Here is a 25,698-nt window from a genome sequence, read left to right on the forward strand (position 1 = left end):
AAGGAATATGCCAAGAAAAACAAAATACTCAACACAAACTTCTAAGAACATGTTCCAAATAACAATAAATTTCGCTTAAAGTGTTATGGCAAGACCAAACTTCAAAACTTTTCCCTTAGTTATTCCAAGAATTTCATTCCATGATAGGGTTATAAAAACAACAAATGGGGGCAAGGAGATAGTATGGGGGACTACACTTGCTTTGCACTTAGCAGATCTGGGTTGGATCCTTAACATCCCATATCACTCTGAGCCCTGATGAGCCCCTGGTAAGAGTGACCATTGAGCACAGAACCAGCAGTAATCTCTGAGTACCAGCAGGTGTGGCCCTCAAACAAGAAACTAAAACAAACAAAAAACAACTTCCATGGGGGGGGGGGGGTTGAGAGCCAGGAGGAAGCCTGAGTATCCCCTCTAGGACTGCCCTCCCAAATAGAAACTAAGACAAACAACTTCCACGAAATGAACCAATTGAGGCCATGGCCTTGTATTATTCCCTTTTACCATTTCAGCTGCTTGATACTGATTTGAAGTCTCTGCTTTTAAATACTGAGTGGTAGTACAGTGGGTAGGGTGTTTGCCTTGCCCACAGCCGACCCAGGTTTGAATCCTGGCATCCCATATGGTCCCCAAGCCTGCCAGGAGCAATCCCAAAGTGCTGCCAGGTGTGGCCCATGAAATAAAACGAAACAAAAAACAATGTCTGTGAACATTGTTTGGAAGAAACATAGCTGAGACATGACCAGATCAACATGCATGCTTCTCTGCAGACAAATGACCTCGAGTAGCCTCTGAGCAGTGAGCTGAGAGCAGACCCTAAGCATTATGTAGGAGTGGTCCCCAAAACGGGGGGGGGGGGGGGAAGCACTGGACATGGGGGACTATAAAGGGAAAAATCATGAAAAGGGAAAAGCACCTAAATGCTAACCATGACACATGACTGTTTAATGGGACAGACATAGATATTTCATGAGGATCAAAACAGTCTGTCACCAACCAGAAGTGTCTCAGCCCCCAAGGCACAGGCCCAATCTTTACAGGGCCAATCTGCTGGACAATTTTTTTCCTGCCTCTTCCTGAGAGCAGTGCTCACTCAGGAAATGTGTCCAGGTGCAGGGTGGAAGAAGGGTGAGGTGAAGGTAAGCAAGCTAAACCAGTCATTATGTTTTGTCTCACTCCCCATGAGCCCCTCTAGAGGATGAAGTTGAATATCTGAGTGGCAGACACACCTGGCTTCCTCTGTGAACCTGAGATGGGGGGGAGGGAGAGTCAATCTCCAGATTGCAGGAATGGACAGCACTGAGTCAGTCGGCCAGAGACTTTCTGTCCCAGCATCTATAATGGCTGGGGGAGGGAGCTGTCTCCCTACTATCTGGTCTGTCTCCTGGGCCAAACAAGGTGAGACTAGTTTTGACAATAGGGCTGTAAAGGTGCAGTCTAATAGGAAGCATTCTGAGTTTCTTGCAGGTGCTCGAAGAACCTGAGAGTTGGCCTTAAAAGGCACTTTCTGATCACTGGGCAACTGCTGGGCCATAGCGGTGTAGACATTCTTGCCTATTTCTGAGAGCTCAAAAAGCGTTTTGAGATAGCACAGCAGCGTTTGCCTTGCAAGCAGCCGATCCAGGACCAAAGGTGGTTGGTTCGAATCCCGGTGTCCCATATGGTCCTCCGTGCCTGCCAGGAGCTATTTCTGAGCAGACAGCCAGGAGTAACCCCTGAGCAATACTGGGTGTGGCCCCAAAAAATAACAACAAAAAAAAGCATTTTGAGGGGCTGAAGAGATAGCACAGCGGTAGGGCGTTTGCCTTGCATGCAGCCTATTCAGAATGGATGGTAGTTTGAATCCCGGCATCCCATATGGTCCCCCATGCCTGACAGGAACAATTTCTGAGCGCAGAGCCAGAAATAACCTGAGTGCTGCTGGGTGTGACCCCCTCACACCCGAATAAAGTGTATTGAGGTGGGACACCCCACTGGCCAGCCCCGGAGAATTCCTTGATTTGTGGAAACTAAGGAGCAAGGTATGTTTAGGGATGCTTTAGATTTCCAGATTGGGGATCGCAGATACAAACAGGTCATCCTGCATATTTCAGAGCCAGAGAAAAATAGCACAGCAGATAAGCAATTTGCCTTTGGTTCATCTGACCTGAATTCAAGTCCCTGAGTTAAGTCCTGAGTTCCACCAGAGGTGGCCCAAAAAGCAAACAAAAGGAATTCTTGGGGCTGGAGAGATAGCATGAAGGTATACAGAAGGACGGTGGTTCGAACCCCGGCATCCCATATGGTCCCCTGAGCCTGCCAGGAGCAATTTCTGAGCGTAGAGCCATGAGTAACCCCTGAGCACAGTTGGGTGTGACCCAAAAGAAAAACAAAACAGGGCCCGGAGAGATAGCACAGCGGCGTTTGCCTTGCAAGCTGCCGATCCAGGACCAAAGGTGATTGGTTCGAACCCTGGTGTCCCATATGGTCCCCCGTGCCTGCCAGGAGCTATTTCTGAGCAGACAGCCAGGAGTAACCTCGGAGCACCGCCGGGTGTGGGCCCCCCCCCCCAAAAGAAAAACAACACCACCAACAACAAAGGAACGCTTAATGTTTCCAAGAGACTGTCCCAGAAGGAGCAAAATCCATCAACGAGCGCCAGCTGCTTTTTGTTGTTGTTTGTGTTTGGGCCACACCCGGAGGCTCTCAGGGGTTCCTCCTGGCTCCGGGCTCAGAAATCAACCGCTCTTGGCAGGCTCGCGGAACAGTATGATGTGCCGGGGATCGAACCCGGGTCGTCCGTGTGCACGGTGAACGCCCTTCCGCCGTGCTCAGGCCTCCAACGTCCGTCCTCGATGCCAGGGGCTGGGCGAAGGTAGACAAGGAACTCCGAAGCGAAGAGGAGGAAGCCGAGGGCTGGCTAGTGGGAGGCTGAGTTCCGGGCCTCGTCGCCAGGCGTCACCAGCCAAGCCCCGCGTGTCTGGGTGGAGCCCTGAACCCCAAAACAAACAAGCCAACGCGTGGAGGAGGAGGAGGAGGAGGCAGCGGCGGCGCTCAGTGGCAGCCGGGCCCGTCGTTTCCTTTTAGGTTTTTGGGTCACACCGGGCAGAACCAGGGGACCCTACGGGATGCCGGGATTCGAACCACCGTCCTTGTGCGTGCGGGGAGAACGCCCTACCTCTGGGCAATCTCCCCGGCCCCGAGCCCCGACGGCCGACGTAGTTTTCACGTCGAGCTCAGCGCGCTGCCTACCGCGCTCCAGAAGCTGAAAGGAAGCTGAAGCGGGCCTCAAGTCGCCCCGAAGTCAGCCAGCCAGTCGGACCCCGACCTGGGCGGGAAGAAAGGAAGGAAGGGGCGTCGCTCGGTCGGGCCCCTCGAGCCCCGAGGCGGAGCCTGTCGACGCCCCGACAGGGAAGCATCGCGAGGTTCCCTTCGGAGGGTCACGCACGTCGGGAGGCCTCGAATCGCGGCCTCAGTGAGTAACCCACACACACGGGGCGAAGACGTGAGCCCTGCTCAGGGAGCTCCCCCGGAAGGCACGGAACGGGGAACCTCCAAAAACACACCGACGTCTGAGACGCCCCCTACCTCGAACTGAACCTACCACGCAGCGGAGCGTCCGCCCGCCCGCCCGCCACAGCAGCCGCTCGGCACCTCCGGCCCGGACCCCGGGAAAGGGACGCCGAGCCGCGCCCCCGGCGCCCCGCCCCGGCTCGCGGCGCCTGCTGGGAAATGTAGTCCCCGAACCGGAAGCAGGCGGCGGCGAGGTTGAGGAGGGAAACAAACGCCTTTCAGCCGGGCCTGAGCGCCGTCCGCAGGCCCCGCCCCGCCTCGCCACTCGCGATGCCTCTTGGGAGTTGTAGTCCAAGCAGGACCCCATCACCCACAAACGGCGCGAACTCTCGCGAGAACGCGATTTCAGTGACCCGTCCTCGCAGCCTCACTTCCGCGCAGTAGCCGCTGCTTCCGCTCGCTCCGCTTCTCGCTGCTGCTTGGGCGCCGCAGAACTGGGCGCCTTTTGTCCGTCGAGTTGTGTGTGTCCCGCACGCCCGCCCGCCTCCTGGACCAACCCCCTCTGTCTCTTGCCTCGCCGGTTCTCACTCACCCCAGGCTCTGGTCCCGCGGGGAAACATGGCGGAGGAGCAGCTTCGGCCCCCCGAGGAGGCCGAAGCCGAGGCCGAGGCCGAGACGGCGACGCCCGGCGAGGTGCCCGCTCCGGCTCCGAATCCAGCTTCCGGCCCGGTGTCCGCCGCCGCCGCCGCCGCCGACGAGGCTGGAAGCAGTGAGCGAGCGGCGGGGTGGGGGGCTGGGGGTCCCTCCTAGGGCCCCAACGAACGCGGAGGCCGCCCCGCCCCCACCCACCCCAGAATTCCGAGGACGATAATAGGGATGCGGGGGTTGCCCTGGGCTCCTGGCGGACCCGACCCCCGCAGGAACAGCATCGCCTCGTGTGGCCCCCCGAGAAAAGCCAGGCCCAGGTCACTGGTGGGTGGCCCCGAAGACACAAAGCGTGGAGTTGCCCCCCAGTGTTTGTTGGCTGGTAGTGGGGATCAGCAAGAGGTGGATTTTTTTTTTTTTTTTGGTCAGTCACTGCCCGATCATGCTCAGGGCTTACAGGGGAATCTAATTGGGGTCAAGACCCCCCAAAATACCCCACTTATAGTATTGTTTATTGCTCCAGCCCTCCTGGCTTTTTCTTTCTTTTTTTTCGGGGGCAGGGTCACACCCCGCAGCGCTCAGGGCTACTCCTGGCTCTATGCTCAGAAATCGCTCCTGGCAAGTTCGGGGGACCTTATGGGATGCCGGGATTCAAACCACTGTCCTCCTGCATGCAAGGCAAACACCCTTCCTCCATGCTATCTCTCTGGCCCCTGGCTTGTTCATTTTTAAAACTTCTTTGAGTTAGGCTACGGCCTCCTCTGGGAAGGAGTGATCATTTTAAACAAACGACTGGCCCAGATTAAACTCCACTCCACTTCTGGCACCCCCAGATGATTCCCCTGAGCACTGCCAGTAGTAATTCGTGAGTGCAGAGCCCTGAACACTGCCCCAAATCAAAACAAACCTTACCCAAAGCCCCTACCTGTCTGTCTCCTCCTAGGTACTATCATTTAGAGGGAGTGGAAGTGGAAACTTGTTGGATGTGGTGAAGGAAGAAATTCAAGCATTACCTCTTTTATTTTCCTTGCAGAGAGGCACATCTCTACTCAGAGACACCTCGCTGATCTGGAGAAGTTAGCTTTCGAAGCCGACGAGGACTTGGACGCTGGCAGTTCCATGAACTCCAATCATGATGCAGGTATTTTCTATTGTTTTTGAGATTTGGGTGTTTTCCTTTAATGTGTTTGCATCAGGAGACAATTAGTGAGGAAAGATGTTAGTGAAAGGAAGAAACAAAAGTTTTTCCTGCCCTTCTTTCACTACTGTTGGGTAGTTGGGATGAATAGGGGTCTCCTCTGTGTGGTTGAGGGGGTTCACTGGGAGTAGCCCTTCTGGAACCTGTCTGAGTGCTGGAAAGACAGCAGTGATGCCAGAAACGTGGATCTGTGTAGGGCCCCCATGATCAGCCAGGTGGCTTCAGACACTGAGCCATCCCTGGTGCATTTCACCACCCCTTATTTTTTATCCAGGAAATGAATAGCTGTATCTACACAAAAGTGCTTTGGAAATGAGTCATGGGGGCTAGAGTAATAGTACTGGGGGGGGGGTGGGAGGACATGTGTGTGCTTACAGTAGACCCAGGTTCAATCGCCAGCACCCTGTATTGGTCCCCAAAGCTGGCCAGAAGTAGGTAAGCATTGAGCATTGTCAGGAGTGATCCCTGAGCACTATTGTGTGTGGTCTGAGACCCCTTTCCTTCCCTACCCCCACCAAAAAAAAAGGGTAAATTCTGCCTGTACTTGCAGTTCCTTACATATATAAAAGATTCTAGATTAAGAACTAAGTGAGTGTTACTTCTGTATATTTGGGGGAAAGAGAGTTTGGATTACACCTGATGATGCTTAGGGGCTACTCTCAGTTCTGCTCAGGAGTTTGCTGCTAACAGGCCTCAGGGTTTGATGGAGTGTGTGGACTCTGCTCTGCTTGGCTGCAAAAATGCTCTACACCCCATAACTATCTTCATCATTATTGATTTGTGCCTGAGTTTGAGGACTTTTGGGGGGTCACAACCAGTAGTGCTCAGGTCTTACTCCTGACTCTGTGCTCAAGGGTTAATCCTGGCAGGCTTTGACAGGGTTCAAATCCAGGTCAGTCATTTGTAAGCAAGCCAAGTGCTTTACCCATTGTCCTATCATCCCAGGTCTGTATCTGAGCTCTTGATTCTTTTGTTTTTCCTCCTCTTTTTTTCGGTTTTCCTTTTGTGTGCCAGTGTGGACCCTAAATCTCATTCATACAAGACATGTACTTTGCTGTTGAATCACATCCCTGATCGGAGACATAACTACTCTTGTGGCCGGTGAAAGTTTTTATTAGATGCTTGGCATCTCCTAAAACAAAATTTCTGCATTGCTGATTAATCTTTCCATGATTCTGACCAAAGAAGGACCTATGAAATTCACTGCCTGGCTGAAGTGTTTCTCACTGTGCCCCCATGTTGGATCCCATCTCATCTCTCCACCTCCTCCTGCCTTTTCCTTTACTCCACATGCTGACTATTCTCGAAGCCAGTCAGGGGAGCTACTGTGATACTTATTCTCTGCCCAGCCCTTGCCCTGTGGAAGTCAGGCACCCCACCTGGGAGGGAAGGGTGCTATGCACTTTCCTTCTTATTTCCTCCCTCTGTTCACAGGGGTACCAAGAAAAAATTCCCAGGAAGAGGAGAGTGGAAAAGCAATCTGGGGGGCGTGGATGTAGTTTTGGCACAGGTGTGGTCCTGAGTTCAAGGCCTGCTGCAGTACACACATGCTAAACAGCAGTATTGGAATCCCTGGCCCCGTGCTAAAGTTTCCTGAGCTCTTAAATGTTTAGAGAGACACTAAGGTGTTGAGGGTTACTTAATCTCTATAGCCAAATTCAAAAGAGCATTCTGTAGTGATTTCATTCTTTTGATTTGGGGGCCATTCCCAGTTGTGCTCAGAATTGATTCCTAGCTCTGCTCAAGGATCACTGGCTGGCTTGGGAGTCTCTGTATAGTGTAAGGGATTGGACCTAGGTCAGCTTGTGTGCAAGTCAGGCATCTTGCTTCCCCACTGGACTATCACTCTAGGCTGCTTATTTGGTTCTTGATTCTTTTTTAGGAAGCAAACAGGCTTGCCCGTTATGCCCTAAGGAAAAATTTAGAGCTTGTAATAATCATAAGCTTCGTCGCCACCTTCAGAATTTGCACTGGAAAGTCTCCGTTGAATTTGAAGGTCAGTATTGTTATACTTGCTAAATAGTGGTGAAATTGCGATGCTATACTAGTGGTGGAATTTTTGTTGTGAACATAAATGTAGTTTCTTTTTAAATTCTTAACCTTTTAATGTCCCCCTTTTAATTTGTTTGAAGTGTGAACTGTGGGAAAATGGAAACGAGAGAGTTTGAAACACTGATGGAATGATATAATTCTCAGTAACATGAAGGAATCTCTTTAGTGCTATTGTAAGCTGTGGTACTCAATATTAAAAATAAAATATTAAAACTGGAGTGATAGCACAGCTATAGGGCATTTGCCTTGTACACGGCCAACCCAGGACAGACCCGGGATCAAACCTGGCAGGCATTCCAGGGCTTACTCCTGGCTATGCACTCAGAAATCGCTCCTAGTTTGTTTGAGGAACCATATGGGATGCCAGGGAATCGAACCCAGATTCGTCTGGGGTCAACTGCAGTGCTATTCAATACTTCAGCTCCGCAGACCTGAGTTTGATCCTTGGCACCTCACATGACTTCCCCAGTTTGCTAGGAGCGAGCCCTGAGCACCTTTGGGTGTGGCCCCAAAACCAAAATAAAAAAGTCCTTTCTTTGCATAACTGTATGCTTAAGTGTATATACACATTTAGATTTGGAGGAGGCTACTTTTTGTTTACAAATACAGAAAGTCTTAGGGTAGTGCCTGGGATTAAGTCTTAGACAACTGAATGCAAGGCAGACTCCCTACTTGTACTAGCACTCTGACTTCAAGAGTAGGTCTTGTTAAATGTGGTTATCTGGAATCTCAACTTATCTGGGTGAAATATCTATTATGAGACCCCCAGAAAAGTAAGTCTCTGCCAGAACTAGGGGACAGTTAGCAGGAATCACTAAAGTAACAGGAATTCAAGAAGAGTTCAGAAATTGAGGCCGGAGAGATAGCACAGCGGTAAGGCATTTGCCTTGCATGCGGAAGGCCGCTGGTTCGAATCCTGGTATCCCATATGGCCCCCGGAGCCTGCCGGGGGCGATTTCTGAGCGTAGAGCCAGGAATAACCCCTGAGCATTGCTGGGTGTGACCAAAAAAAAAAAAACCAAAACAATAAGAGTTCAGAAATGGTAAATCATACTGATTTATAAGAGAAAGCCACTTTATTGGGTGATAAGGGGAGACTTGGGGACACACCTGGCAGTGTTTGGGAGGACTCTATGGGACCCTAATGGTAAACCAAGGATCAAGCTTATGCAGGCAAGCATCTTACCTGCTGACCTATTTTTTGGACCCCTGATTTTGTATCCTTTAAACCAAGGTCTTGTCTTGTCTTGTGAATTTCTTGTCACAAGCAGGTACTTTCCAGTGATTTGTGATCAAACCGAAAGTTCTCTTCTCCTAATGAAAAGACTTGAGAGTGTTGGCAGACGTGATCTGCTAGACAGCAAGTCCAGATAGCTTGGATTTAAGCTGGAGAAATAGCACAGTGGTAGGACATTTGCCTTGCACGCAGCTGATCCAGTATGGACGGTGGTTCGAATCCTGGCATCCCATATGGTCCCCCGTGGGGTGTGTGTGTTTGTTTTTTTAGAGTTCCTTGTGTGTGTGTGTGTGTGTGTGTGTGTGTGTGTGTGTGTGTGTGTGTGTGTGTGTGTGTGTGTGTGTGTGTTTTAGAGTTCTGGTTCAGGATGGGTGTTTTAAGCCAGAGTGTGTGTGTGTGTGTGTGTGGGGTTCAGGATGGGTGTTTTAAGCCAGAAGGCTGATTTCCTCAACCAGCAGGGAGGTGGGGGGAAGTTGTGTGGGTTTTTTTCTGTGTTTTTGTTTTTGTTTGTTTTTTTAGTTTTTGGGCCACATCCAGTAGCACCCAGGGGCTACTCCTGGCTCTGTGCTCAAAGGTCACTCTTGGCAGGCTCGGGGGACTATAGGAAAGTTACTGGGGATTGAACCCCCGAGTCCATGTCAGGTCAGACGCATGCAGGGCAATGCCCTGCCACTGTGCTATAACTCCAGTCCAGGGGAAAAAGTTCTGAGAGCAGCTGAGCCCTAGGTTTTTGGACAGGAGAAAGAGGGAATGTTCCAGTTGACTCCCTGGTTAGATTTGAGAACCCTGAAAGACTTTGATATCATGGAAAGGTGTGCTATAGGAGGAAATGGGGAGTCCCGAAAGCCACCGTCTCCGAGCTGCTAACCAGCCTGTCTTCTCCAGAGATATGACTTTTGGAGAACTGGGTAGAGGAAGGTTATCCAGAGCTGAATCATGAAGCTGGTTTACCCAAGGGGACATTCACATCCCCAAGAAAGGAGGCAGATCAGACACAGAACAAGGCAGTGGGAGGGAGATGAAGTTGCCATCCAGCAGGGCCTGGGCAGTCATCTACACAAGCCAGTGGTTCCTCCTGGCTCCCTCGGCCATCAGAGAATGGGGACCACCCTGCCTGTGATACTCTTTTATGCTCACTACGGGAGCTGGCTGCCCACCCTCTTTCCTTTCTTTCAGGTCACAGGATGTGCATTTGTAACTTACCCTGCCGACCTGTGAAGCCCAACACTGTCACTGAGCAGGTAACCAGCCATTTGGGGTCCTTCTAAACATGGGTCAGACTTTTCCTCTTCCCATCTTAAATCTCAAACTGCTGAGCTTTGCTGTTGGATTAAAAAAAACCATGAGGGACTAGAGCAATGGTGCAGCGGTAAGACCTTTCTTTGCCTTGATCCCTCAGCATCCCATATGGTCCCCCAAGCCAGGAGCAATTTCTGAGCATAGCCAGAAGTAACCCAGAGCATCACTGGGTGTGGCCCAAAAACAAACAAACAAAAAAACATGAACTCGTTTGGGGAGGGGTCATTTTAAGGAAGAAGCCGTTTTTTGTTTTTTGTTTTTATCTCTCCGGAAGAGTCATTGTGATCCTAGCGTAAGTCTCCCATTGATACTGTATGTCTTTCATCCTCACTTTGTGATTACATTTGCCTTTAGACACAAACCTGCCATTTTTATGGCTTTTTAAAATTTTTAAGTACATATGTTCGTTTTTTTAAGGTCCATATAATTTTTTTTTGTTTTTTGGGCCATACCCGGTGATGCTAAGGGGTTCCTCCTGGCTATGCACTTAGAAATTGCTCCTGGGGCCCAGAGAGATAGCACAGCGGCGTTTGCCTTGCAAGCAGCTGATCCAGGACCAAAGGTGGTTGGTTCGAATCCCGGTGTCCCATATGGTCCCCTGTGCCTGCCAGGAGCTATTTCTGAGCAGACAGCCAGGAGTAACCCCTGAGCACCGCTGGGTGTGGCCCAAAAACCCAAAAAAAAAAAAAAAAAGAAATTGCTCCTGGCTTGGGGACCACGTGGGATGCTGGAGATCGAGGTCTGTCCGGGACAACTACATGCAAGGCAAGTGCCCTACCGCTGCACTACTGCTCTGGCCCCAAAGTCCATTGATGGGATATACAGACACTTTGGGCTGCACCTTGTGGTGCTCGGGCCATTTTGGCCACATTCAGGGAACGTGTGGCACATAGATGGATCCTTTCCTCCCACTTAACAAAACTTGTGTGGTGTGTACTGGTTTCGTTGAATTCTCACATCCTAGGGGCCAGAGAGATAGCGCAGCAGTGGCGCATTTGCTGTGCATGCAGCCGACCCGGGAGGGACTCAGTTCGATTCTGGCACCCCAGGTGGTCCTCCAGCCTGCCAGGGACAATTTCTGGGTGCAGGGCCAGGAGTGACCCTTGAGCGCTGCTGGTTGTGGCCTAGGGACCAGTCAATAAAGTTTAAAAAACAAAAAGAATTCTCATGTTCCTACAATCTATTTTAGTGGTTCTTCTCTGGTGCATATTTGCTTACTGAGTTCTCCTTTGTCATTAATGTTGCACACGCATGTACGCTCCTGTCTCTGTGCCCAGCATTCAGGCAGTCATCAAGAGTGCTGCAAGCTCTATCAAGCCTCCATTGGAATGTGGGCCACAGAACCCTTTGGAACCCTAATCTGTTCACTAGCTCCCAGTGCTAAGTATAGTTACTGTACTGAAGATCAGAAGCCTGAAAACTAACAAGGGAACACCGGAGTAGTTTGCATCTTTTAAGTGAGAAGTTAGGAAGTGAAAAAAAATCCTTTACTTGGGGACAGTGGATAGGGTACTTGCCTTGATTCCAGGTTCAATCCTTGCCACCCCGGGTGGATCCCTGAGCACAGACCTGTTTACCCCAAAATATAATCCTTTATTTGGAGAAAGATTTTAATATTCATGTCATACTAACATTTTGGTGATGTGCTTGAGATTAGTTCACAGTTCTAGAATTCTTTAAAGCTATTAAATAGAGCCATCATAAATTACATGATGAACTGTGAACATGAATAAAGTTGGGCTGAAACAGCACAGTGAATAGGATGTTTGCCTTGCACATGGCTGACCCCTGTTAGATTCCCCCTACCCCCCACTGTACTCCTGCCAGGAGTGATCACTGAGCACCATTGGATTTTGCCTAAAAACAAACACCTTTCCTGCCCCCCAGACCCCCCCTACTGCCTCCCCAAAATGCATAAATTATGGAAGGCCAGTAATACTCAAAACCCAATGCTTCTTTCTTTGACTGCATTTTGCTGTGAGTTTCTTATAGCTATGTATTACTTGTGAATGAGGATTTTTTGTCAGGATTTTTAGCTGATGTAATTGTCACTCCAGCCTGGGAGCATATTGGTACAAAGAAAGCCTGGGGTTCCTTCTCTGGAGAGCTAGCGTGTCCACACCTATGGCAGGCTACTGCTAATACTGTATGTTGCATTTGTGAGTGTCCCCACAGAAAATAATGGGTATGGAGTATGTGTTGGTTAGGATGAAAGAATGAATGGGAGAAAATGAGGGAATAGTGTGTGCTCCTTTGTCAACCTAAGACTTACTTAGCAAATGCGAATATAGGTGAGATGTACAATTCCTGGCAATCATGAGGCAGATTTCATCCTGTATTCTTTGCCCTTGGCTCCAGATACTGTGACATTCCCTTAAGCCCACGTCGTTCCCACTCCATCCCACAGGCCTCAGGTCAGATGGGCGCTCACTATCATTGCGTCATTTGTTCCACAACCATCACCAGAAGGACGGACATGCTGGGCCATGTCAGGCGCCACCTGAACAAAGGGGAGACTAAGTCCAGGTACATCGCTGGTGAGTGGAGCACTCTCATTGCATCTCCATCAGTCCTCTTTTCTTTTCTTTTTTTTTTTTTTTTTTTTTTTGGTTTTTAGTTTTTGGGTCATACCCGGCATCACTCGGGCTATTCCTGGCTCTATGCTCAGAAATCGCACCTGGCAGGCTCGGGGGACCCTATGGGATGCCAGGATTCAAACCAACGTCCTTCTGCATGTAAGACAAACGTCTTACCTCCATGCTATCTCTCCGGCTCCCAGTCCTCTTAATTTGGGGGTAGGGGAGTGTCATGAGCAGTGCTCAAGCTGGGCAGTGTGGTACAGTGATGGTGAGGGAGATCATGTTGTCTAACTTGAGGCACCTGCTCCGCCTCTGAGGCTCTCTCCCCGGTGCAGAATTGTCCTCCAATAATGGTCCAGTTACTTATTTTTGTCAGTGACTTCCATTGACATTTCTTCATGTCTTTTTTGTTTCTTTTTTTTGTTTTGGCTTCTCCTCTGCAGATAAATTTGAGGTAGGGGGACACCATGTGGACTGGGGATCAAACCTAGGTACATTTTCAGCTCTTTTTGTAGGGGTGATCCCCAACAGTGCTCAGGGCTTACTCTTGTGTATGGAAATTTTTTTTTAGCTTCTGCTGCTAACCCAACTAATGAAATCTTGAAAGAAGCAGACACAGATGTCCAAGTTTGTCCTAATTATTCTATACCTCAGAAAACAGATTCCTATTTCAATCCCAAGATGAAACTAAATAGGTAAGAAAATTGGACAAAAAGGGTGATGGGTCATTTCTTATCTTTGTTAATGTATTTTCTTAAGTCCTTGTGTTCTGATATATTAGATTCAATATATTAAAATCACATTATAATGTTAATACATAATATATGTGATGTAATTATATTACAACATATGTATCGGTGAAATAGGTTTAATGATCAGACCTGTGCTTTTGTGAATGAGTTTTGTTTGTTATTTATTAGGGTTTTGGGCCACACCCAGGGGTTACTCCTGGCTATGCACTCAGACATCACTCCTGGCAGGGGAGCCATATTGGATGCCGGGGATTGAACCAAGTCCGCCCTGGGACAGCCATGTACAAGGCAAACGCCCTACCACTATGCTCTTGCTCCAGCCCCTGTGAATGAGTTTTATTAATGATCTTTAGGGGCTATTTCTTAGTAGAACTGGGTGGGGTTTATAATTTTGTTTTGCCACAGTTTATCCCTATACAGGTAAGTAGGAGTTGTACAGTATTATTATTACTAGGTGCCATGATAAGAGAAGCCATTTCCTTCCCCCCTTTTTTTTTTTTGGTTTTTTTTGTTTTGTTTTGTTTTTTTTTTGGGTTTTTTTTTTTTTTTTTGGTTTTTGGTTTTTTGGTAATATCCGGCAGCATTCGGGTTACTTCTGGTTCTCTCAGAATTCGCTCCTGGCAGGTTCGGAGGACCATATGGGATGCCGGGATTCAAACCACCGTCCTTCTGCATGCAAGGCAAATGCCCTACCTCCATGCTATTTCTCCAGCCATCCTTCCCCTTCTTATGTTGAGAAAAGCGCTCTTTTTCCAGCATGAAAATTTGTCCCTACCAACTCTCATTTTCTTTGCCCCTGATGCTGGATTCTGCCACTTCTGCTCTCACATAATAGCATTTCCTCTACACCCTACATTGATTGCTCTGGAGAGAATTAACTGTTCTGCACCTAGTCAGTCTGACAATCTCCCCTGAAACAGCTACTTCTTCCAGCACTGGAAGTTGGATTTGATCAGCTCCTGAACAGATTCAGAGGGGCAGTCCCAGGGGCCAACGTCTGGGCAGTGTCAGCATGAAGGTCTGACCCACTGCAGTGGGAATGGGTTAGGTGGAGTCTTTCTGATGCAATCCAGTTAGCTCCGGTCTCTTGTTTCTTCCTAGGCAATTGGTCTTCTGTACGTTGGCTACTCTCACGGAGGAGCGGAGACCTTTGGAATGTCTCGATGCTTTTGGAGCTACTGGTGAGTAAGGCAGAGATTTATTTTCTGTAGTTTCATTTTGGTGTTCCAATTTGTACTGAATGCTTTCTTATAAAATATGGATATATGATCAGTAGCAGAATATTTAGATAGAAAAAGGGCCAGTGTTTTTATGTAAAGTTTGAAATACATTGAATTCCTCCTAACCATCACATACTTTGGAAATGAGTGGCCCAGGACAGCGAGCTCAATGGGCTGTGCCCATGAACAGTATGTGCAGGAGCCTCAGATTTTCTTCCCGGCACTGCACATTCCCCCCGAACTCTGAGTCAGGAGTCTTCCCGAGCACTACAGAGCATGACCCCAAAATCAGAACGCAAGTAAAAGGATCAGTTCATGTTCAGTCTCATATATATCTTAACCTATTTCACTCGTCCTGTAACCTCCATCCTCCAACCCTATTATTATGAAACAAACTATAGAAGTTTCATTTGAGCCTCTAAAATGTGGTTAAAAAAGAAGGCTATACTGGGGCCGGAGAGATAACATGGAGGTAGGGTGTTTGCCTTACATCTAGAAGGACGGTGGTTCAAATCCCGACATCCCATATGGTCCCCCGTGCCTGCCAGGGGTGATTTCTGAGCCCAGAGCCAGGTGTAACCCTGAGTGCTGCTGGGTGTGACCCAAAAACCAAAAAAAAAAAGAAGAAGAAGAAGAAGGCTATATATTACCATACTTTTAAAAACTAAAATTCAGTCTAGACAGATAGTATAACAGGTACAGCATTTGCTTTGCACATGTTCCAAGCCATCTTCAATCCTATGTGGTTGGTCCCCTGAGCACAGCCAGGTGTGACCACCCCTTCACTCCCCAAATAAAAACCAAACTCATAAACATTTAAGATTACAGAGAAAGGAGCGGTGGAGAAAAAAAAGATTACAAAGGGCTGTGGAGGTAGGGTGTTTGCCATGCATGCAGAAGGATGATGGTTTGAATTCCGGCATCCCATATAGTCCCCCGAGCATGCCAGGAGCGATTGGGGGACCATGTGGGACACTGGGGGATCGAACTGCGGTCCATCATAGGCTAGCACACGCAAGGCAGATACCTTATGCTCTGTACCACCGCTCTGGCCCCATGGTTATCTTTTTTTTTTTTTTTAACTTTAAGTCAGTATCTGGAGGACTGTATATCAGTTGGAATTTTTGGGAAGTCTTTAATAAAATAAGATCTCCCTCAGGGATGAGAACTGAATGCCAGCTGGTGGCATCATGTAGCTTATGGGATTGAACATGGTGCAAACTCCATTCACTCTTGTGTCTTAGGCCATTTCCCTATCGTAGGGGGTAGAAACAGCTCTTGTTTGGTAGTGCTCAGTGCTCACTCCTGGCTCTTTGCTTGGATCACTCCTGGTAGGGGACATATGGATGCTGGGAATTGAACCTGGGTTGGTAGCATGCAAGGCAAATTCTCTACCCACTCTCCTATCACTCCAGCCCTTTATTCCCTATCTTGACTGTTAGAACCTAGTGTAACTATATTTCATAGTGATTCAATAAAAAAATAATATTTTTTAAAAATCTCTAAAATTGATCAAATTTATTGTAGGAGCTAAAGTAACAACAGAAAAGAACTTTTCATGTACTGTCATTAATTAAGCTCATGTTTAAAGAAAATCTTAAACACATTTTTGATGTGCTTTGTTAATTTGATGCAAGGGACTAAAAAGAACAATCTTACCACTTCACAAAATAATAAACATGCATGGAGATTATTTGAATAAGGAATCTAAGATAGTTTTGTGAGAAATGCTAATGAAAAAATCAAGTGCATGTCTGGTGGTAACATTACTGTGAGACATTATAGTGTAGAAAAGAGAATAATCATGAAAATGTTAGAATGTTGAAACTTTTGAATTTTATAAAACTTAGTAAGATCCTATTTTTGTTCTTTAATGATTGCTATTTATAAGCTCCTTTTCCTCCTTATTTCTTCTAAGGGATAATGGGATTACAGTGGGCAAAACATCTCAGGAATGCAGTCAAGGTTACAATTAATGACTTGAATGAAAACTCTGTGACATTGATTCAGGAAAACTGCCATTTGAACAAATTGAAAGTGGTGGTAGACACTGAAGGCAAGGAGGAGAGTGCAGCCGATGTTGGAACAGAGCAGACTCTGGGGAAGGTCACAGTCACAAGGATGGATGCCAATGTGCTGATGCATTTGCGAGCATTTGATTTTATGTGAGTGAGGAAAATGCATGTGCCAGGTCACTTCCAGTTCAGTATGGTGGTGGGAGAGAGTGGAGGTGGGGACCGTTTGTTATGTTAGGATGTTTGGGCCTTCCAGAAGTGCTAGGGTCTGCTCCCACTTCAGGAGCGACCCCTGGTGGTACTGAGGGGACTTTCTGTGGTGCTGAGTTATGAACCTGGGTGTCTCAGCCTCTGCAGCCACCTCCAAGGGATTCATGTGACTCTGGGGTGAACCCCGTGCACTGCTGAGTGTGGGTACCCCCTCAAAAGTCCCTAGGTAAGGGATGGGCCTCAAGTGACAGCTCTAAGTTCTTTATTTTTTTTTAAATGAGATAAAGCCAGAAGGTATTTTTTTAATCTTTTTTTTTAATAAAATATTTTAAATAGATTTATGGGTACTTTGAGATTTATGAAATTTTTAAATATCGGAAAAAATTGGAGGGGGGCACGTGAAGGGTTAGAATTTTGGGTGATGTTCAGTCTTCTCTCTCTGTTCTGGTCTCAGCCACCTGGACCCATTTGGAACATCAGTGAACTATCTGGACTCCGCGTTCCGGAATGTCCGAAACCTGGGCATTGTATCAGTGACGTCCACAGACATTAGCTCCCTGTACGCCAAGGCCCAGCACGTGGCCCGGCGCCACTACGGCTGCACCATTGTCCGCACTGAGTATTACAAGGAATTGGCAGCCAGAGTCGTCACTGCTGCTGTAGCCAGGTACCCACCACTCGGTTGCCCAGGGCCAGCACCATGGACTGACCCAGTTTTCATCCCCTGCATACCTCTGAGGACAGCTAAATTTCAAAAGAAAACTTAAGACTGATGGTTAAAATCAAAATGGTCATTTGTTTTATGTCCTTTTTTATTTTCTCTCTATTTTAAAAGAATAAAAATGTATTGCCTTCAATTTCTGAAGGATTTGTAAACATTTTAGGTGGCTTGTTCTAGCCAGATACTCTGGATATTAAGAATACAGAGAAAGGATGATGGGCTTGCAGCTTCTTTGTGTGGAGATGAAATTTCTTAGATCGGCATTCATAGAGATTATTAAACTTCCAAACCTTTAAGACTACTCCTAACCCAGACTCTCTTTAGCTGGTACATGCCTAGAACACACTGCCTATATGTTTGAAACAAAATAAACTACATATTGCCGGTAATACACGTGAACGAAATACAGTGCAGAATTGCAGAAATATTCCATCCAGAAATCTTTGAAATTACCATGCCTGTTTTTGCTATTCTTTTATTTTTTTTCCCCCTTTACTTTTGGGGCCATACCCAGAGGTGCTCAGGGCTTATTCCTGGCACTGTGCTCAGAGATCACTTGTGGGGCTGGGGAAACCCAATGTGGTGCTGGAGGTTGAATTTGGGTTGGCTGTGTACAAGGCCAGGGCCCTCCACTTTCTACTGTACTGTGTGTGGCTGTGATCTTCTGAGAACAGTGATCCCGTGCCTATCCACTGGTGGCTTACCATAGTTGGTATTGTGAAAAGGTGAATCCAGTGACCGGAGCAATAGTGCAGCAGGGAGGCCATTTGCCTTGCTGACCCTGATTTGATCCCTGGCATTCCGTTCAGCCTCCTGAACATCATGGGGTATGACAAAAATGAACAGGATAGTGGGTCCCAGTAACTTGGCTCTTTTGTGTCCTCAGAGCAGCCACTCGCTGTAACAAAGGTATCGAGGTCCTGTTTGCTGTGGCTCTGGAGCACTTCGTGCTGGTGGTGGTAAGAGTGCTGAGGGGACCCGCTTTTGCTGACGAGACAGCCAAGAAGATTCAGTACCTGATCCATTGCCAGTGGTGTGAAGAGAGGATTTTTGAGAAGGATGGTAACATGGTGGAAGGTAAGTCCACCTTTCTCCTGGCTGCATTTCTCTTCATTCCACATTGGATGCATCGCCATTAGTACCCTCTAAGCATGTATGTTGCTGTTCTTTGATTTATTTATTTTTTTTTTTTTTTGGTTTTTGGGCTGCACCTGCTGACACTCAGGGGTTACTCCTGGCTATGCCCTCAGAAATTGCTCCTGGCTTGGGAGACCATATGGGATGCCAGGGGATCGAATCATGGTCTGTCCAAGGCTAGTGCGAGCAAAGCAGATGCCTTGTGCTACCGCTCTGGCCCCTGTTCTTTGATTTTTAAAGTGCTAAGTGATTTCCTATAATGGTTCAAAAGACAAGATGTCAGGATGCCAGGGATTGAGCCCAGGTCAGCTGTGTACACAGCAAGTCCCCTCCCAGCTGTGTTCTCTCTGGTGCCTTGTTCCTGTCCCTTTAGTTTACATATATGAACTCTTGAGAATCCAGTGTTTTTCTAGAAAGTGACATGTCATTTCATTTAGTGCCATGTTTGAAATAGATCCCAGTTGACTCCAGTTTAGACTTTTCCCAGAACTGGGTCCTGCTTAATTTGATTCAATTAACAGTGACCAGAAGTAAGGAACTTAGCCTTCCCCACAAGCTTTAATCCTGCTCTAGAGATGATGTAGGTTTTTAACAGTATTGGGGAGCTGGCAGGGTGTTTGAGTCACAACTGGCAATGCTCTGATCACTCCTGGCAGGGCTGGAGGAACCCTGTGGGTGCCAGGGATCAAATCCAGGTGGGTGTCATGTAAAGCAAATGTTCTCCTTGCTATGTGCTCCAGCCCACAGAGGGTTTTTTTAGTATGGAGGGGGGCAGGGGCCACACCCAGCAGTGCTTAGGGGTTACTTATTCGTGGCTCTGGGCTCAGAAATCACTCCTGGCAGGTTCAGGGAACCAAATGGGATGCCAAAGATTGAACCTGGGTTGGCCAGGCAAGTCAAACACTCCCCCACTGTGCTGTCGCAACTCCTAGGAGCATATTCTTCCTTTTTGTTTTTTGTTTTGTTTTGTTTTATTTGGGTCACACCCAGCGGTGCTCAGGGGTTACTCCTAAATCTTTGCTCAGAAATCGCTCCTGGAAGACTCGGGACCATATGGGATGCCAGGAATTAAAATGGAGTCTGTCCCGTGTTGACTGCATGCAAGGCAAATGCCTTACCTCTGTGCTATCCCTTCGGTCCCAAAGCATATTCTTTTTTTTTTGGTTTTTGGGCCATACCCAGTGACATTCAGAGATTACTCTTGGCTATGCACTCAGAAATCGCTCATGGCTTGGGGGACCATATGGGACGCTAGTCGGTCCTAGGCTAGTGTGTGCAAGGCAGATGCCTTATGGCTTGCACCACCACTCCAGTCCCCTCAAAGCATATTCTTTTTTTTGTTTGTTTGTTTTTGGTTTTGGTTTTGGGGCCACACCCGGCGGTGCTCAGGGGTTACTCCTGGCTGTCTGCTCAGAAATAGCTCCTGGCAGGCACGGGGGACCATACAGGACACCGGGATTCAAACCAACCACCTTAGGTCCTGGATCAGCTGCTTGCAAGGCAAACGCCGCTGTGCTATCTCTCTGGGCCCTCAAAGCATATTCTTTTTTTTTTTTTTTTTTTTTTGGTTTTTGGGCCACACCCGTTTGATGCTCAGGGGTTACTCCTGGCTATGAGCTCAGAAGTTGCTCCTGGCTTGGGGGGACCATATGGGACGCCGGGGGATCGAACTGCGTTCCGTCCTACGCTAGCGCTTGCAAGGCAGGCACCTTACCTCTAGCGCCACCTTCCCGGCCCTCAAAGCATATTCTTAATGTTTAGGAACTCCCTGTCAGCAAGCAAATCCTCAGTATAAGGGCATTGTGCTGACAAACTCAGGTATGTCATTGACTCATTTCCTTCTGTTCCCCCAGAGAACCCCTACAGACAGTTGCCCTGCCAATGCCACGGCAGCGTGCCTGGGAAGACGGCCATCGAGCTGGGACCTCTGTGGTATGTGCCCGTGCCATTCAAGCAGGTGTTGTGGGGTTTTTTGTGTGTGTTGGTTTTTCAACCACACCCGGTGACACTCAGGGGTTACTCCTGGCTATGTGCTCAGAAATTGCCCCTGGCTTGAGGGACCATATGGGACACCAGGGGGTCGAATCGTGGTCCGTCCTAGTCTAACGTATGCAAAGCAGATGCCTTCTGGCTTGTGCCACCACTCTGGCCCCAGGTGTTGTATTCTTCCTCATTTCTCTCCTGCTGGCCTGGGAGACCTCTTCTCTACTTTCCCACCCCCCTTTTTCTGCCAGCTGTGATGGTGTCACTAAGCAGTGGCTTGTCCACTTGGGTTGCAGGGACCCAAGGGTTTTTGCGGGATGGCTCTAATCCTAGACAAGCATGGGAAAGGAGATGTCTGCTTTGGTCACAGATGTGGGCTGCATGTTTGTGAGGTGCTTATGGGCTTTCTGGGCCCTGAACTTGAGCTGTTTCCAGTCGTTTCTTTCCCAGTTGGCAGCTTGTTGTATTGTTGGTGAGCCTTTGACCTTTCTCCTAGCTCTGATGAAGGAAATAATGTGGGGGTCTGGAGTGCCTTCAAGGTTCAGGATCAGACAGCCCCCTAAATCCTGGATGTGCTCCTATTTCTATGTCTTCCTTTACATGGTTACAGTTTGGCTGTGGGCCCCTTAGTGAACCCACTAGAGAAGTATATGCTTCAGGAAAACTGACTCTCCATACCTCCTACCCGTCTTCCCTTTGCCTGCTAGGTGCAAGGGACTGTTCACTGGCTCTGGAAAGGGGGTCTACCTCCCTCCCTCCTTTTGCCAGGATGCCCCAGTGTTTTTGCTATTTGAGTCCCTTTCCTCCTTCCCCACTGCCCCATCCATCCTGGTTTCAGGAATCTCCATTGCTCACCTGTGTCTATGCTGACCTGAAAACCAGACTCATCCTTCCTTTAGGAGACCTGTGTGCTCAAGGGTGTACCCAACACAGTGGCCAGAGGCATGTCCCCATTTTAGGATAATGGATTTGAGGCTCAAGCAGTTACTTCTCCGCTGTCTCATGCTGTGTTCATGACACTGGTGCTTCTCAAAAGGAAGGCTCCAAATTTCCAACTGAGCCTTCCTTACCCGTCCCCATACCCCATCAGAGTCTGAGGTGGATATGCACCATGAACCCTGCAGCCTGTAGCTGTCTGGCCAGGTACTATCCAGAAGGTGGATCCTATACTCAATTATATTTTGCTGTGAGCAAAACATGAGTAACTGACCATCCCAAGGATCATAGAACTGATGTGACATGAGCAAAGAGCAAACTCTGGTCTGACATACCAGATTCTGCTGGGCTCTGCAAACAGGGCCTTGATTCAGTGCTGAGGTGGGTGAAATCATGGCATCTTTGTTTCAGGTCCAGTTCCCTTTTCAATACTGGATTCCTCAAGAGGATGTTCTTCAATTCCCTTCATCACGTCCTAGATGACATCCAGCCCCTTATCAAGACACTGATCTTCGAGTCTGAGTGCCTGCCTCAGAGCCAGGGCTCTGTTGTCACCTCTTCCAGCCTCAGCAAGCAAGGTGCCTGTTGGGTAGAGGCTGGTGCACCCCCTTCCTTCCCAAGGATCCTTGTGTGCTTGCATAAAAAAGACTTAAACATAAAGTCCTACGCGATTTGCTTTAAGTAAATCTTTGCTAGTGAGTATAGTCAGAAAGCAGTTAACTTTAAGTTAACTTTATTTTCCTAACTATCACTTTGGCGAGAACTTAAAAAGAATAATGATTTTTTTCTTAATTTTTGTACTTTAGAAATACTAAAAGGTCCTTGTGGATTTATGATTCTTTTGGTTTTTGGGCTATACCCGGTGACACTCAGGGGTTACTCCTGGCTATGCACTCAGAAGTCGCTCCTGGCTTGGGGGACCATATGGGACGCCGGGGGATCGAACCACGGTCCAGCCAAGGCTAGCGCAGGCAAGGCAGGCACCTTACTTATAGCGCCACCACCCTGCCCCGGGTTTATGATTCTATATACATTTTAGAAAGAGAAACTTTGGGTGATTCTAAGTAGTGAAGACCAGAAATTTTGCTAATAATACCCGTTGAGTCTTGAAATTTGGGTACTTGCCTCCAGAATGACTTTATTAGTAGAAAGAGGCACTTGGAGTATTTTCTGCCTTTTGGGGTTCAGTAGGCCTGTTCAGCTGGATAGTGTGCCATAAATAAGCAGAAACAGTAGCCTCTATAATCTGGTTATGATCACAGACCTTTATATGATCACCAGAGCAACTTTGTAGATAGAGTTTAGAAAACTTTTTAGGGGCTGGCGCGGTGGTGCTAGAGGTAAGGTATCTGCCTTGCCAGCCCTAGCCTAGGACAGACCATGGTTTGATCCCCCAGCGTCTCATATGTTCCGCAAGCCAGGAGCAACTTCTGAGCACATAGCCAGGAGTAACCCCTGAGCGTCACTGGGTGTGGCCCAAAAAACAAAAAAAAAAAAAAAAAAAAAAGACTTTTTAGGGGCTGGCGAAATAGTCTGGGGATAAAGTGCTTGCTGTATGTCCAGGTGCCAGGACAGACCCGAAGCACAGCTTGGTGTGGCCTCAAAACAAAGAAAGTTAAGTATTTAAACTGAATTGTTCCTTAATGTCAATCTGTAACGTGTTTTGGTATTTGCATTTGTTTTTATTTTAGAAGAATATGGTGTATTTATTAAAACTACAGATGATGCCACAATGGATAATTACATTGCACAAGGTATGTGGTATGTGTTTATTAGAGTGTGTGTGTTTTCCACCACTGCATACTGATGGAATCATCTCAGTGCAGTGTTTGTCTTGCATTTTCCAAGTGAAGATTCTGCTTCTATGAATATCTGGCTGTTCTGTAACAATTCTTCTGGGAAAAATCTCTAAGATCCCAGAAAAACCATGTGAAATATAAGACATGATAGAGTCAGATCATGTAGAGGATCAAGTTACCATATATACTTGAGTATAAGCCGAGTTTTTCCAGCACAAAACTTGAGCCTAAAAACTGAACTTGGCTTATACTCCGATCATACAGGTATGATGTAGTCTCCATGTAGTCTCCAGTCGTCTTCTGCCATCTCTGGAGCGGGAGGTGCTTCAGCTCAGTCCACAAGTCTTGACTGAGCTGAAGAGGTAGGTGGCTGAATATAACTGAATGCCACTGAACTATTTTACCCACAATATTCTGCACTTTGTATGAGACTGGCAGCAGTGATGATATCAGTGATGAGGACAATGTCTATGCTGATATCCTCACATCAGATACAGCTGAAACTCTGAACATACAGATGAGGAGGAGGATTCCAGTTTTTTTTTTTTTTTTTTTTTTTGGGCCACACCCGGTAATGCTCAGGGGTTACTCCTGGCTATGTGCTCAGAAGTTGCTCCTGGCTTGGGGTACCATATGGGACACCGGGGGATCGAACTGCGGTCCGTCCAAGGCTAGCGCAGGCAAGGCAGGCACCTTACCTTTAAGTGCCACCGCCCGGCCCCAGGATTCCAGTTTTGAAGGATTTTAACCTTTGTGATTTAGCTTGATTACCTGTTAAGCTATGGTTTTCTGTACTTTAAAGTTTTAAAGTTATTGTTGCTAGTTTACAGTTTTTCTTTAGCAATAAATGTTGAAAAACATTTAACATACTGATTCCTCGGTTATTATAATTGGGTTTTTTTTTTTGTTTTTTGTTTTTTGGGGTTTTTTTTGTTTTGTTTTTTGGGTCATACCGGCAGCGCTCAGGGGTTACTCCTGGCTCCACGTTCAGAAATCGCTCCTGACAGGCTCAGGGGACCATATGGGATACCGGGATTTGAACCAACATCCTTCTGCATGCAAGGCAAATATGTCTTACCTCCATGCTATCTCTCCAGCCCTCTATTGTAATTGTTTTGGGTATATTTGTGTATTTTTCCCCCGTAGGTTAGCACATGCAAGGCAAATGCTCTACCGTTTGCACCACTGCTCCGGCCCCTATATTTTAGTTTTGAAATATACCAGTGGCTGCTGCATTTTCTACCTCAGCTTATACTCAAGTCACTAAGTTTTCCGAGTTTTAGGGTAAAATTAAGGGGGTCGGCTTATACTCCAATATATACGGTTGTTAAAATTTAATGTTGTCTGGGACTAGCACAATAGGACAGTGGGCAGGGTACTTGCCTTACGTGCAGCTGACCCAGGTTCTATCCCAAAGGGACCCTGGAGCCTAGCCAGGAGTGATCCCTAAGCACAAAGCAAGGAGTAAGCCCTGAGTATCACAAAGTGTGATCCCCAAACTAAAAAAATCTATTGAAAGAAGTGAAGTGCCTGGAAGAATATCTTGGCTGTCCTGATTTCAGGAAAGAGGAGAAGCAGCGAGATGTTGGCGAGCACAGCCAAAAGGCAGAAGAGCGAGAGTAGCACCGAGCACCCGCCCTTCTACTACAATATCCACCGCCACAGCATCAAGGGAATGAACATGCCCAAGTAAGGCAACAATCCCTGCTTGCATTCTGTTCACCACAGCTAACAGGAGGATTGCTGGAAAGGCATTTGTACCTTGTCTCATTCCCATACATCTCACCACCCCTCCTTTTTTTTTTTTTTTTTTTTTTTTTGTCCCACAGGCTGAAGAAGTTTCTGTTCTACCTCTCTCAGGCAGGGTTCCGAGTGAGCCGGACACACTTCGATCCCATGGGCGTCCGGACAGATGCACCCCTGATGCAGTTTAAATCCATCCTCCTCAAGCACAGCACCCCAACCTACACTGGAGGGCAGGTAGAAGGGACCATCCGCTCAGCAGCTGATGAAACAGCAGCTCACAAGACTGAAATGTCCTGAGTGACACAGCCAAAGCAGACCCCAGGAGGTCTGGCACCAGGTGCCCCACCTCCATCATCCCTAATTCTCAGGGCTCACTGGAGCATGCACTCTTTGATTTGTTCAGTAGTGTGAAATAAACGGTTTTCCTGCAGAATAGGAGTCATTTCTGACTTGGTTGCTTAGAAGTCAGCTTCCCAGTCTGATTTTTCACTCAATTGAATGCAGATACTTGTGTGTAGCTGAGTGCTTGTGCCCCGGGAACATGGCACGGTATCCCCGCCCCAGGCAGGCTTTGGAATTGAGGTCTTCATGCTTTTGGTTAGTTTTTTTGTTTGTTTGTTTTGTTTTTGGGCCACACCCGGTGATGCTCAGGGGTTACTCCTGGCTGTCTGCTCAGA

General features: G+C 47.7%; 2 protein-coding genes across 2 annotated transcripts in view; one reads left to right on the forward strand and one right to left on the reverse strand.

The window, feature by feature from the left end:
* The window catches only part of SWT1 (SWT1 RNA endoribonuclease homolog), a 47,782-nt gene extending 44,124 nt beyond the window's left edge, over positions 1-3,658 (reverse strand). Inside the window, exon 1 of the mRNA XM_049776437.1 lies at positions 3,584-3,658. The gene's annotated coding sequence lies outside the window, so the exon portion shown is untranslated. The remainder of the gene's footprint in view (positions 1-3,583) is intronic.
* Positions 3,659-5,175: 1,517 nt separating this feature from the next.
* Positions 5,176-25,454, forward strand: TRMT1L (tRNA methyltransferase 1 like). The gene is made up of 14 exons (XM_049776484.1): positions 5,176-5,278; positions 7,218-7,331; positions 9,801-9,865; positions 12,331-12,460; positions 13,074-13,197; positions 14,356-14,435; positions 16,393-16,639; positions 17,154-17,366; positions 18,307-18,497; positions 20,411-20,489; positions 21,888-22,054; positions 23,168-23,230; positions 24,838-24,964; positions 25,105-25,454. Exons 1-14 carry the CDS (start codon positions 5,257-5,259, stop codon positions 25,316-25,318), a joined length of 1,836 nt encoding a protein of 611 aa, XP_049632441.1. The 5' UTR covers positions 5,176-5,256; the 3' UTR covers positions 25,319-25,454.
* Positions 25,455-25,698: the final 244 nt, after the last annotated feature.

The sequence above is a fragment of the Suncus etruscus genome, chromosome 7 (genome assembly GCF_024139225.1).
Source record: "Suncus etruscus isolate mSunEtr1 chromosome 7, mSunEtr1.pri.cur, whole genome shotgun sequence".
Taxonomy (NCBI): domain Eukaryota; kingdom Metazoa; phylum Chordata; class Mammalia; order Eulipotyphla; family Soricidae; genus Suncus; species Suncus etruscus.